This window comes from Myotis davidii, unplaced genomic scaffold (assembly GCF_000327345.1).
Source record: "Myotis davidii unplaced genomic scaffold, ASM32734v1 scaffold38, whole genome shotgun sequence".
Lineage (NCBI taxonomy): Eukaryota > Metazoa > Chordata > Mammalia > Chiroptera > Vespertilionidae > Myotis > Myotis davidii.
Window position 1 is genome coordinate 5,075,702 of NW_006291383.1, and position 14,295 is coordinate 5,089,996.

Below are 14,295 nucleotides of genomic sequence, written 5' to 3' on the forward strand. Positions count from 1 at the left end.
GATCTCTTTCTTTCTGCCAGCCTGACTGTTCAGTCCACTTTCTGTCTGGCCCACTAGCCTGAATCCCCTCCTCCTCAGGGTCAGACCCTCAGGCATGATGCCTTCCCACCTGTTTGATGAGTGTGTTTTGTTTTGTTTTTTAAAAAAATTAGGTAAATAGCATGAAGGAGCTGTACTTGCTGATGGAGGAAGAGGAATTAAATGCCCAGCATTCTGATAACAAGACCTGCACGGGGGACAGCTGGACCCAAAACACGGTTTGTTCTCAGCCTGTTCCCAGGCCTGTCCTGTCTGTTTCTTTCTTTGTCTGATTAATGATCACTTCCTGCTACCTTCTCTGATCTATCTTGTACTGGGCACTAGAGCTGCAGAGGGTTATTGCCTGGCCACTGGCCCCGGATGCTCAGTGTAGTGGGGTATATACATCATCCCAGGGCAGTGACAGAGGGCCAGATGGTGGACTGTGGGGTCACAGGCAAGAGAACAATTAATTCTGTTTGGAGTGTAACAGTGTCACAGAGAAGTGGTTATAGGTGGTGGGGGTATTTTTTATATATATTTGTATGGATGTCAGAAAGGAAGGGAGAGGGGGAGAGAGATAGAAACATCAATGATGAAAGAGAATCATTGATCACCTGCCTCCTGCACACCCCCTACTGGGGATCAAGCCCACAACCTGGGCATGTGCCCTTGACCTGAATTGGACCTGGGACCCTTCAGTCCACAGGCAAACACTCTATCCACTGAGCCAAACCGGCTAGGGCTACATGGTGGGTTTTGAAGGATGAATGGGAGTTGGCCTAATAGAGAATGAGGGGAAGACTATTCTGGACCAAGAGAACTGTGTGCAGAGGTGTGGCAAGGGATTCTGGGATTCCTTCATTTTGGGATGTACATAGTGGAGATGAGGACATCAGGCTGGGGTCATATGAAGATGGACCTTGTGGTCTGTGGTCAGGAACCCTCAAATCAAGCCAGGGGTAGGGAGAACAATGGGGTCAGGCATCCAGGGCACACACAGTGAGCTTGGGTACGGGTGGGAAACAGGCATGGGCCAAGGAGAAGAGATTTGGGACCGAATCAGGCATTCAGGGAGGCTCCATGGTTCGGACCCCTTATCTGGCCCACAGTGGGTCAGAGAGAATCCTGGGCAAGGAGAAGGATCCAGGACCTAGACCAGTGATGGCGAACCTATGACATGCGTGTCAGAGGTGACACGCGAACTCATTTTTTATGTCGATTTTTCTTTGTTAAATGGGATTTAAATATATAAAATAAATATTAAAAATATAAGTCTTTGTTTTACTATGGTTGCAAATATCAAAAAATTTCTATATGTGACATAGCACCAGAGTTAAGTTAGGGTTTTTAAAAATGCTGACACGCCAAGCTCAAAAGGTTCGCCATCACTGACCTAGACACTGCAGGGTCTCAAAGAAGCCAGGGCCCAGTTCAGATTTAGGCAGGGTGATATGGCTATAACTGCAGGGTTTTTATGTGAGGCTGGGATATATGTTGGCCTATAGTGGTTCTCAACCTTCTGGCCCTTTAAATACAGTTTCTCATGTTGTGACCCAACCATAGAATTATTTTCGTTGCTACTTCATAACTGTAATGTTGCTACTGTTATGAATCGTAATGTAGATATCTGATATGTAGGATGGTCTTAGGCGACCCCTGTGAAAGGGTCATTCAACCGCCAAAGGGGTCGTGACCCACAGGTTGAGAACCGCTGGTCTAGGAGGTGGCCAGGGTTGAGATGACTCAGCTCAGAAATCTTAGGGCTGAAAGTTCATGGGTGAGATGACCTAGAGAGGGTGTGGGACTTGCCTGAGGCCTGGTAAGGTCCCAGTTTGGACTTTGGGTGAGTGTTCCCAGCCCAGGCTTCCCTCGCGGCCCCTCTAAACTCTCCTGACCCAGGCCTCGCCCCTGTCTGCAGCCCAATGAGTACGTTAAGACACTGGCCGACATGAAGGTGACACTCAAGGAGCTGTGCTGGCTGCTCCGGGATGAGCGCCGGGGTCTGACTGAGCTTCAGCAGCAGTTTGCCAAGGCCAAGGCCACCTGGGAGACGGAGCGTGCAGAGCTCAAGAGTCACACCCCCCAGGTGAGTCTCCCCACAACCCAGCATGACCAAAGGAGCCTTCACCAGGAGCTCTGGGGTTTGGGCTCTGCTGTGTACCTGGAGGCAGGTTGCTTTCCCATTCTGGGTTTTGCAGTGAGGGGGTGGACTTCCTCCCACTCAGAGAGAGTGCTCTAACCACCTCTAGCCCCCACCACAACGCTGCAGGGTCCGGCTTCCTCCAGCCTGCCCCTGCGGCAGGCTACCTTCCAGTGTCATGGCCCCTTGGAGGTGAGTACACTCATTATCTCTGCTGGACAAGTGGCAAAGCAGGCACAGAGGAGTTAAGTTTCTTTCCCAAGGTCACTCAGGTAGTCAGAGGCAGATCTGACCCTCATGCCCCAAACCTCTGCCCCTCCTGACTCCCATGATCATGCTCTCACCTTCTTCCCAATGCTCAGATTCCTGGCTTCCCCGAGCCATCATGCTCCTCCTGACCCTCCCTGCAGATCTCACAGCTCCTGCCCGACCTGCACATCCCACAGTGTCCCCTGTTTGTCTCCCCCTCCCCATCTCCTAACCCGGCCATTTTAGGTGCTCCTCTCTACTGGGAACCTTGCTGGCTCATGAGGGTTAAGACCCCAGACCACAGCCTGGGAGATGCCGGGTGCCTTAATTCTTGAGGTTGTCTATTCACCTCCTGCCACCCCAAGGTTTGAGGCCGAGAAAGCCATCACGCTGGAGGGATTCCTGCACACATTCATGACATGACTGTGGGTGCATGTCCCTACTAACTAAACTCTGTACCGCTGGTAAGAGTGAAGTATGAGAAGCAGTAACTAGGAACCTGCCATTTTATAGCTGTGGGAACTGGGACAAGTAACTTACCTCTTTAACCTCTTCCTCCTGTGTAAAATATCAAAAGTGGTAGTCTTTGCCTGAGGCCGACTTTGCATGAGGATACTGAGATAATAAATGCCTGAGAAGCCCTTAGCTCTGAGTGGGGTGGGTAGAAAGAGTTCCACAAGCCTTGCTTGGGAGGAGGGGTTAGTTCTGAGTGAGGAGTCCTCCCAGAGAAGTCTCTCCCCTGTCCTCTGCTGATGTCCTGGAGGACTCCTGATGCCAGTGTCCAAGTTGCTCTTCCTTCCACAGATAGAGCTGAAGGCCGGAAAGGGCGCTGGGGAACGGACAGGGCCCGAGTGGAAGGCCGCCCTCCAGAGGGAGCGGGAGGAGCAGCAGCACCTCCTGGCTGAGTCCTACAGCGCTGTCATGGAGCTGACACGGCAGCTGCAGGTCAGCGAGCGCAACTGGAGCCAGGAGAAGCTACAGCTGGTGGAACGGCTTCAGGGTGAGAAGCAGCAGGTGGAGCAGCAGGTAAAGGAGCTGCAGAACCGCCTGAGCCAGGTGAGGCCTGTCCCAGCCCAAGCCACAAGGGGCAGTGTTTGTAGAAAAAGGCCTGGGGTAGGCGCGCCTTCAGGCATAGCTGGATCCAGGTGCTCAGAGAATACAGTAGGAACTGGGTCTTTCTCCCTGCCAGTCTCTCAGACTTGTTTTCCTCTGGTTTTTTCTTAAGCAAGCTTCCCTCAAACATGGCCACTGTTAGCTTTGTGCTCATATCCCCACAGCTTAGTGACTGCAGTGGAAAGACTTGTCTTTGCTTACAAGGCTCTGATTGGCTAGGTGTGAGTCATGTGCCCATCCCTGGAGCCTGCCAAAACCCAGGAATCAAGAGGGAAGAACCAAGGGTGGGCCCTCATGGGAAAATTGGAGTCCTCAGACCAGAAGAGGGAGATAGGAAAAGCAATCACTGAACATTATGTCCACCGCAGTCCACACCGTGCACCCAGCTTAGCAGGCTGCTATGCTCCCCTCATTATTTTGGCTTTTTCCTTTGCTTTACTTTTTATTTTCATTACCTAAGTCAGGACTTCATCTTTATACAAGACCCACATATTGCAAAAGCTTATTCCAACCCACTCCCTCCTTTTCTTGCTAAATTTATATTTTTAAATCATTAATTAAATCGTAATGTACATATTGTTTACACTTTGCCTCTGTGATAGACAGCTGTTCACAGGGTGTAGAGGCCGTTGTCCTTCAGTTTATCTGCTCTTTAGCATTCCTGGTGTAAAGACACCACCCTGATGTGATGCAGCTGCTGCCTCGCTGGTTCAGCTGTTCCAGAAATCGTAGCAGGAATTAACATTCTAGTAACAACTGTATCGCAGTGTAGAGTATTAAATATAATGTCACCTATAAGGATGCCCATCAGTGGTTGCTTTTATGGTCCTTTCTCAAGTCCACCTTGGTGGTGGCTCAGAGCTGCCGCACACTGTGCAAGTGGCTTCTAGGCCATGATCTGGGTTCTCCAGGCTATAAAGCAGAGCCTGGGGCAGGGCCCAGCACAGAGTGGGGCACTGCTCACCAGCTGTGCCCACCACTGACCGCCCTCCTCACCCTTGCCCAGCTGCAGAAGGCTGCCGACCCCTGGGTCCTGAAGCACTCAGACTTGGAGAAGCAGGACAACAGTTGGAAAGAGGTGAGTAGGGTAGCAAGCCATCCATGTTCTTTTGGCTCCTGGCTACACTGGGAAGTCCCTCTGTTGGGGAGGATGTAATAGGAGGATGATAACCCTATCGCACAGGGCACAGCCAAGCCGGTGGTCTGGGACTTGGAAGGACCCTCTGCCAGCTCCATTTTTCCATGTCTGGGAGAAGGGCTGGGTGTCTGTATTCTTTTGATTTCATATGCGCCTTTCTGAAAAGCAGGGCCTCTAAATAGCCATGCGATCTTGGGCAAGTCACTCTCCCCCTCTGGGCCCCGTTGCCGCACTGGTAAAATGAGAATCATGTTCCTGACCTTGGCCCAGCCCTGGTTGTGGAGATCAGTTAGGTCACATGGGTGAAGGTTGCTCCTAAGCCTCAGCTGCATTGTCCTTAGAGCAGCATGTCTAGTAACCAAACAGCGAATGGACAGGTCCTTTCCATCATCCTGTGTAATCCTCATGGCCCTGAGGAAGTGGTGTGTGAGTCAGGAGACGTGGTTGCAACGAAAACTGATTCTGGGAACTGAGGCAGGAGAGGATTTTATTAGGGGCTCCAGAGGGATGGCAATGCAGGTTCGGAAAAGTGGGGACCTGCTTTGGAACCGGGGTGAAACAAGCCCAGAGCAGGAACCTCCAGGTCACTGCTGCCAGCTGAACAGCAGCCACTGGGAGCTGCCACTACATGCAGATTAAGTTCTAAACAGACTGTTTCCTTGGGGTTCTCTCCTGGCGCTCCCATTGGCCAACCCTGGATCACATACCTTTGGGGAGGGGAGGTGCGTTATAGCCAGAACCTGACCAGTCGGCATTCTAGGTCAGTGCTGACATCACTGCTGCTCTACAAGAGGAGACTCAGGTGGGGTCAGTCCCAGAGTGACCTCCTGTCACCTTCCCTCAGGGTGTTGTGGCCAGAACTGACCCTTCTTGTCTCTGTTCCTTGACAGACACGCAGTGAAAAGATCCACGACAAGGAGGCTGTTTCTGAAGCTGAGCTTGGGGGAACCGGCTTAAAGAGGTGCTGGCATCCCCTCCACCCACTTCCCCCTGCAGCCCCACCCCCTGCTCTGCCCTATGCCTGCCCAACGCCTTGCCTCTCTTCTCTCCCATGCCCCATGTGCCCATCTCTGCACCTCAGCCGAGCTGGCAAGAACACAGGCGCATGGTTTCTATGCAACCCAGGCCACTTAGGAGCTGGGAAACTTGGAGCGATAATTCCTGTGTATGATTTTTTGTTTGATTCTGGACACGGAAAACTGGGGCCCCTGCATACCCTAGCTGGGAAAGGAATTATTTAGCTCTTGTTGGGGTTCTTTCTTCTTGTGTCTGTAGTTAGGAGAGTCAAGCTGGACTCCCATTCCTGGGATGAATGAGCCCCTCAGGCTCTCAAGCCCGTGTCACCACCATTAGGAAACCCATGGAAGGAGTGAGGGCAACAGAACCCCAGAGGGGCCATGGGAGCAGCCTGGACCCGGAAGGTGGACTGTGGAGTCAAGTGTGGGTTTTGAATTCCAGTTCTGCCATTTCCAGCTCTGACGCTGGGTGTTGCTTCCATCTCTAGCTGGTGGAGATCATAGAAGCTGCCTCCTGGAGCTATTGGAGGACTGAACGGTCTGACATGTGAGAGGCACTGACGTATGCCCAGCATTTTTAGTCATCGGGCAACATGTGTGCCAGGTCTCTGCTGGACATTTAGTGAAGTTTTAGTTTGAGTTTCCCCGAAGCAAAGACAAGGACTTGAGACCTTGAGACAGGGGTTTGAGTGGAAATGATTTATCTGGGAGTGGATTCCAGGAAACACCTGAAAGTGAGGCACGGAAGGGAAGGCAGCCAGCAAAGGGGGTGTTACCATTCCACGGGCAACCTGGACTCAGTTTTAGTGAAGAACTCTGGGAGTCGGAGCAGAGCATGGAGCTCAGAGTTCTCCCACCCAAGGAACACGGAGCCACCAAGTCCCACCCATTGTTTGTCGAGGGCTACGTTTAGGGGCACAAACTCTGACTTTTTCCAGCTTCCTCTGTGTGGAAGCCAGGTGTGCTCCTGCAGCCAGAAGGAAAAACCCTCAGATGCTCAGAGCACGCGGTGCTGGGTGTGTAGGTGTGAGTGCGTTCGGAATGTGGGGCAGGGCGCTGACAGACTTCCACAAGAGGCGAGCAGGACGGTGTGGTCCCGGCCCTGGGGCAGCGCAAGAACCAGGGAGGGAGACCAGAGGGCCTTGTTTGGGGCATGTTATCTTCCACTAACTCCACTCTTCCTCCTCTGCTCTTCCCAGGACCAAATCTGTTTCCTCCATGTCTGAGTTTGAAAGTTTGCTTGACTGTTCCCCCTACCTGGCCAGTGAAGCTGCCCGGGGCAAGAAGCTGCCCAACAACCCTGCCTTTGCCTTTGTGGGCACCCAGCCGGTGGACCCAGAGAAGGATGCCCAGGCACAGCCACGGGACTGCAGCCGCCTGGGCGCCCTGGCCTGCCAGGACCCGGCAGGGAGGCAGATGCAGCGCAGCTACACAGCTCCCGACAAGACGGGCATTCGTGTCTACTACAGCCCCCCGGTGGCCAGGCGCCTGGGTGTCCCCGTGGTCCACGATAGGGAGGGCAAGATCATCATCGAGCCCGGCTTCCTCTTCACCACCGCCAAGCCCAAAGAGTCGGCAGAGGCCAATGGGCTGGCTGAAAGTTCCTATGGTCGGTGGCTGTGCAACTTCTCACGGCAGCGCCTGGACGGGGGCTCCGGGGGCGGCTCCCCGGCAGCGGGGCCCGGGTTCCCAGCAGCCCTGCACAACTTGGAGATGTCGGGCAACATGAGCGACGACATGAAGGAGATCACCAACTGCGTGCGCCAGGCCATGCGCTCAGGCTCGCTGGAAAGGAAAGTGAAGAGCACATCCAGCCAGACGGTGGGCCTGGCCAGCGTGGGCACCCAGACCACCCGCATGGTCAGCGTGGGCCTGCAGACCGACCTGCCCCGCGGCAGCCTCCACGGCAAGAGCTGGTCACCCCGCAGCTCCTCACTCGTGTCAGTCCGCAGCAAGCAGATCTCCTCCTCCCTGGACAAGGTGCACTCACGCATCGAGCGGCCGTGTTGCTCTCCCAAGTATGGCTCGCCCAAGCTCCAGAGGCGGTCTGTATCCAAGCTGGACGGTGCCAAGGACCGCAGCCTGTGGAACCTACACCAGGGCAAGCAGAATGGCTCGGCCTGGGCCCGCTCCACCACGACGCGGGACAGCCCCGTGTTGAGGAATATCAACGACGGGCTGTCCAGTCTCTTCAGTGTGGTGGAGCACTCGGGGAGCACGGAGTCCGTCTGGAAACTGGGCATGTCTGAGGCCCGGGCCAAGCCCGAGCCTCCCAAGTACGGCATCGTGCAGGAGTTCTTCCGCAACGTGTGCGGCCGGGCCCCCAGCCCCACCTCAGTGGCAGGGGAGGAGAGCACCAAGAAGCCGGAGCCCCTCTCCCCGGCCAGCTACCATCAGCCAGAGGGCATGGCTAGGATCCTGAACAAGAAGGCACCCAAGTCAGGCAGCAGCGAGGAGGCCAGACTCTCCGTACTCCCCCAGGTGGGGAAAGATGGTATCCTCCGGGACGCGGATGGAACCCCAGTCCTTCCCAGTGAGGTAGGTGGGTAGGGTTGCCTTTTGCCTTGGGAGGTGGGCTTGGCTTATAAGGTCCAAGCTCTTCTGGTTTTCAAACTCAGGGGATATAGTTAATGTGTTTCAAAAAGTTCTTGTGTTCATCTGGGACGAGGTTTGGAAGGCCCCAGACCTGGAATGACACATGGTCCGGATACCAAGAGACTAGTGAATACTAGAGATTGCCAGCATCCCCCACAGGGAGGGGGTGTGCTCACATCTCTCCTGCCACCAATGGTGTGCTGGAGCCTGCCCATGTGATTTGTGAGAGTCAGTTGTGCCATCTCTGTGTTCAGTGATATCACCTTGGTACCTTGAGATCGGCCATCGTGGGAGAATTTACACTATGAAAATTGGCAAATGCCACAAGTCAGGGCCCCTCCCCTCACTCCTGAAAAACTAGTTGTTAGGTATTTATCAGCATGCCACTGCCCCCACCCCACCAAGACTCCATGCCTAAGTGCTCTCACTTTCTCTGAGAATCTTTTGCCTGCGTACCTCACTCCTGATACCAGTTTCAGATTTTGTCAGGGATTATACGCATTAGCTTCGCAGGAAGGGAAATGGTGGGGTATCTTACAGAACCCCAAGGGCAGGGACCCAAAGGCCTCAGCAGCTTCTTTCTGTCTCCCTCTCCTCTCTCTTGAGCTTTATTTTCTCTGATAATGTGCTCAGTATGTATATTTCATTCTTCCTTCTTCTGTTTCTCTCTTGCATTTGCATATGGTCAGGAGGGCTGTGCTTGCTCTGATTTTATAACCTCTTCCAGTTCAAGCACCTAAGAAAGACTTACTCAAATCCCTCTGTCTCAGTTCCACATTTTTGGAAGAAAGAAACTGGTCCAACTCAAGTCCAGTCAGCTGTGGTACATGTGATGTACAGTACATTCAGTGAAGGTTGCATGTGGGGTAGGCTGTGATTGGTGCAATTGTATGTATTGTATGTTTAGGTGGTAGTTTTTCCCTATTATAAATAATTCTGTGGTGAACATCTTGGTGCAAAAACATTTTTCCACGTTTCAGATTATTTCCTTAGGTCTGAGTTGCAGAAATAGGGTTACAGGATAAAAGAATATACATTTTTAAAGGTATTTGATAAATGTTGCTAAATCACCTTCAAAAGAGTTTACCTATGGACTGAAGGGTCCCAGGTTTGATTCCAGTCAAGGGCCTGTACCTCGGTTGCAGGCTCCTATAGATTAGGGCTCCTGCAGGAGGCAACCAATGTATGTGTTTCAATCACATCGATGTTTCTCTCTGTCTTTCTCTCTCTCTTCTACTCTCTCTAAAATCAATGGGAAAATATCCTTAGGTGAAGATTAAAAGAAAAAGAAAAAAAAGAGTTTATTTGATTTCTACAGCCCTCATTGTATAGTGAGTGCTTTACTTCTCTGTACTCTCACCTACCTGGCCGCATTTAAAACAAACTCTTTTAAATACTTATTTCTACTTCTTAATTTATAAAAAACTTTAAATTTAATGTACATACTACACACATCATAAGAATAGGGGACACTGAATTCTCACAAACTAAATAGATACCCATTGTTTTATTTTCCAGAGAAACAGAACCAATAGGCTGTGTGTGTGTGTGTAATTGGTTTACACCAATATTGTAAGGGATTGGCTTATGTGATCATGGAGGCTGAGTCCCAAGATTTGCAGGATGAGTTAGCAACCTGGAGACCCAGGCGAGCCAATGGTTTAGTTCCATCTGGGTCCAAGGGCCTGAGAACAGGGAGAGGTGATGGTGTAGTTCCAGTGTGAAGGCGGGCAGGCTTGAGTCCTAGGAAGAGCCAATGTTTTGGTTTGAGCCTAAAGGCAGGGAAAATGCTGATGTCTCAACTCAAAGGCCATCAGGCAGGAAGAATTCGTTCTTACTCAGGGAGAATCAGCCATTTTATTCTGTTCAGGCTCTCAACCTATGGGATGAGGCCGACCCACATTAGGGAGGGCAGTCTCTTTTGCTCTGCCTGTTGATTTAAATATTAATCTCATCCAAAAGTGTCCCCACAGAAGCACCCAGGGTAATGTTTGACCAAATATCTGGGCATCCTGTGGCTCGGTCAAGTTGACACATAAAGTTAACGGTCACACCCATGTAACCACACCTACATCAGGAAACAAAGGTACAGAGCTGGCCGTATTTTGAATGTTCATTCAAACATTTTGCAGTATATGAAAGTTGACCAATTGTTCTAGAAATGTAGCTTATGGGATATTCACAGAGGTGGGAATGCATATGTGTATAAAGAAATATATTGCATTATTAATAAAAATAGCTAACATTTTTTAAGTACTTAATAGGCACTATTAGCTTTACATATAGGCCAAAAGCTTTACATATCCTATGTGATTTAACTCTCACAACAACTTTAGGAAAGGTATCATGTTCCTCACCCCAGAGAGGAGGAAATCAAGGTCCAGAGATTTAAGTAACTTATCCGAGATCACACAGCTGGAAGTGACAGATTTGAACCAAGCATTCTAATTCTGTAACAGCACTTTAACCATTGTCCCTATGTGTTGGTAACACTAAAAAAATAGAAACTACCTAAATGCACATCAAAAATGAATAGAATAAATAAAGGTATTTTTACTCAATGGAGTAGTAGGTAGCTATTAAAAAGAAGATCTTGACAAAAAAAATGTTCATGTTTTGCAATTGCAGCATAGACTGTAAGAGGTAAGGTCATTTTGGTAAATGTATGTGTGTGCAATTTGGTGAGAATTTACTTTGCTGTGTAGAACCACGGACAGTGTTCACTTTCTTCTCTGTATATTCCAGAATTTATTACATTATGGAAAGTTATTTATGAACATTCATTACTGTTTTAATGGAAGAAAAACAATTTTAAAAAATTCGTCCAAAGAGGGGCTGCAGTTCCTGGGACCTGGTCCCTGGTGTGATTGAGCCAGCTCTTTGCTTGGCTGGTCCTCCAACCCCTGGGGTGGTCAGTCCCTCCTAGCTCCTCCTGATTTCCTCTCTTCCTCCTCCTAGGATGCTGTTTGTGACTGCAGCACCCAGTCTCTCACCTCCTGCTTCGCCCGGCCCTCCCGCTCTGCCATTCGCCACTCTCCTTCCAAGTGCAAGCTGCACCCTTCAGAGTCCAGCTGGGGTGGGGAGGAGAAAGCAGCCCCTCCCAGCGAGTGACAGCAGCTGAGCTCCCTGCCTCAACCAGCCCAGGCCATGGACAGCGGAAGGAAATCAGCAGAGAGGAGGGTCATGCCCTCCGCATCGCCTCGCCCTGGGGGGTAGCAGCTGCACCACTGCTAGAGAACAGCTTTCAATCCCCAAGGTAAAGTGGGGTCTCCTGCTGACCATGGGGTGGCAATCTCTAGCTCCTCAGGGGAAGGCAGTGAGTAGGAGAAAGACCAAAACTGTGCTTCGAAGTATCTCCAGAGAGATCTGTTGAGAGCTTATCCCTGGGTCTTAAAGGAGACTTGCTTGGTTCTGCCCGCACCACTTCTCAGAAGAGCTGAGGAAGGGGTACACTCCTCAGGGAAAGGCTCATGGAGATGATCATTGCCAGTCACACCCCTTCATGGGGAGGAAACCCCAATGAGAAGAACCGGTTTTGATCTAGGACTCAGCTTGGGGTTCCTGGTGGAGCTGGGCTGGACATGGTCCCCATCCCTGCCTTCCCCCACTGCCTCCTCCTCCCAGCCCCACTGCTTTGGACCGCTGTGACTCTAGGGGGTATGATAGGGTAGTAGCCAGGGCCAAGCATCTGCTTGGAATCCTGCTGCTCTGGATCTCCCTGCACAGAGCCTGGGTAGAGCAGGACTAGAAGGTGAGAAGGTGTGGGACTCAGAGCCGGTGAGCCACTGGAACTGCCTCCCTTGCCAAGGTGACAACCTTCCCAGGATATTCCTTGAGGTCAGAAATAGGTAGAGTCACTCTCAAGATCTGGTGCACAGATAAATGCCTAATGCCCACTGCCTTGATCACTGGGGCCTCTTTCCCCAGCACCCTGGAGGGGCACCACATCTCCACTGTGTTTACATCCTGTGGCTGGTGGAGGGCAAAGATATCCCCAGTAAGAGACTCCCAGTTGGCCAGGCCAGGCCAAGGAGCACTCCAAGAGGCTGGTGTCCCAGGACATAGCGGTAACACATTTCTTGCGTAGGTTGTTTATTTGAATTTTTCTTACTATAAATATTTAAGGTGGTTTTACTTTATTTTAATAATTTAATTTACCCCCAAAGTCCCTAAGGTAATTTATTGGCGATTAAGACATGTATTCTTGCCGCTGGGATAATGAAAGGCTTTGAACACAGTGGACAGCTGTGGGGTCCCCCATGTGGACGAGACCGCTCAGCAGCTGAGCTCTGGTCTCCTGGTCAGGTTGCCCCTCCCTTCCAGAGCTGGAGCCCTTATCTTGCTCCCCCAACATTCCTGATCATTGGCCTCGGAGCACTGCTTTTTACTCCACATCTGGTACTTGCCTGGCCCCTGGCAGCCAGTCTGTAAATGCTCACTGACCAGCTGGAGGGCTGGACCCTCATCACCCAAACATTCTCCATTTCCCCTTCTCATCCCCCCGCCCCCGCCCCCAATCTGACACCTTTCTTTTTTTTTGAGTCAAACATGGATTACTAAGACTCTCAAGAGCATGGAGATCTCTCCAAATTCCCCAAGTGAGAATTTGCAGGAAAACAGGACTGAACTTCGAGAATGTTGTTTATTGCAGCTTTGCACATGGATCTGAGAGTGTCTGCCAGCCTGTCAGCCTTTTCACCAGCCTCTCTTAGCCTTATGACCTCTCATGGCTCTTCTCTGAGCCCCAACTCCACTGCCCACCCTCCCCCACATCCCAAGCGAGCTGCCCGAGCCATTGGATAGATTGTGACGTGGCTCATTGCAGTGTGGCCAGTATGGCGAAGAGGCCTCAGGTGGCCTTCCCCTTGGTGCCAGTGAGCCCATTTTGGCTACACACACGCAGAGCTGTGGCCCTCCTATATCTGGCTGGATGTCCAGAGTGGAAACACCAGGATGGAATGGTTTGTCGGTGGAATTCCCCATGAGGAAGACCAAAAGCCAGCAGCTTGGTTAGTTTGCCCCCAGGACTCAGGAGATGCCTCTGCACTCCCACCTGCTTCTAGTTCTGCCCTTTTAGGTCATCTGGACCAGTTACCCAAAGTCCTTCATCTCCATTCCCTGCCAGAAGAACACCAGGGTCATGTTCAACCAGTCACATAGTGACCTGTATGGGCAGAGCAGGCAGACCAGTGGAGCCATGGGCCAGGCCCCTCTGGAATGTGGTGCTCCCACCCAAAAGGTCAAGGGGTCCCTTCAGGGTTATCTCCAGAGGAGGAGGTTCACAACAGGCCACAAGTCACCAGAGGCCTTCTGCCACCTCCCCAAGCTGCAGAGGGCCAGGGAGCCTGCACCCCCAGCCTTGGAGAGAAATCCTCATGAGACCTGAACCCTGCAGCCTACAGACCGCTCAGCCTTACCATCGTCCTCGTCCAAGATTGTCCTTGCCATCCTTGTCTCGGTGCCCGGCCGCCCGGCCCCCACCCGTGTCAGACGCTCCATCCGGATCTTGGTTTTCAATAAAGTCCCAGTTTCTACTCTCTGCATGCCACTGTGCAGGGTCACTCATCGCTCTTCCTACAGAAGCCTCTGGACACGGGGCTTGATGGGGTGGAAACTGTTGTATGTAAATATTCATTTGGTTTGATTTTTAGCATTTTAATTAGCAACTGTGTTTTCTTTTTGGGGGTGGGGAGGGTTTGGTTTGTAAAAACTCTACTCTTTTGGAATGTAATTTCTAAGTTTGTTTGTTTCTTCAAATGTCTTTCAAGTCTTGGTAACATTCCCAAAGCAGAAAACTGCCTGACTCACAGTGGGGACCCCCTGGAACATTGGGGTCCCAGGAAAGAACACTACCCTCTTCCCCTTCCTGCTATCCCTCTGCCTTTTCACTCCTGGCACCTGCCTTTTCCCCCTCCTCCTCCTCCTCCTCCTCCTTCTCTTCCTTCTTCTTCTTCTGTAAAGACATTTTGAATCTTTCCTTGGAGGATATTTTTTCTAATGGTGATGGGAAAAGAAAGCAAATT

General features: G+C 51.3%; 1 protein-coding gene across 2 annotated transcripts in view; it reads left to right on the forward strand.

The window, feature by feature from the left end:
- SOGA1 (suppressor of glucose, autophagy associated 1) overlaps nt 1-14,003 on the forward strand; it is a 62,755-nt gene extending 48,752 nt beyond the window's left edge. Inside the window, exons 10-15 of one of the 2 annotated variants that reach the window (XM_006764509.2) lie at nt 1,940-2,107; nt 3,215-3,466; nt 4,530-4,601; nt 5,552-5,622; nt 6,877-8,215; nt 11,231-14,003. In XM_006764509.2, coding sequence (XP_006764572.1) covers nt 1,940-2,107; nt 3,215-3,466; nt 4,530-4,601; nt 5,552-5,622; nt 6,877-8,215; nt 11,231-11,383 — 2,055 coding nt within the window. In that variant the 3' untranslated portion in view covers nt 11,384-14,003. The remainder of the gene's footprint in view (nt 1-1,939; nt 2,108-3,214; nt 3,467-4,529; nt 4,602-5,551; nt 5,623-6,876; nt 8,216-11,230) is intronic. The other variant, XM_015564447.1, reaches the window with a different exon arrangement.
- The last annotated feature ends 292 nt before the right edge of the window (nt 14,004-14,295 follow it).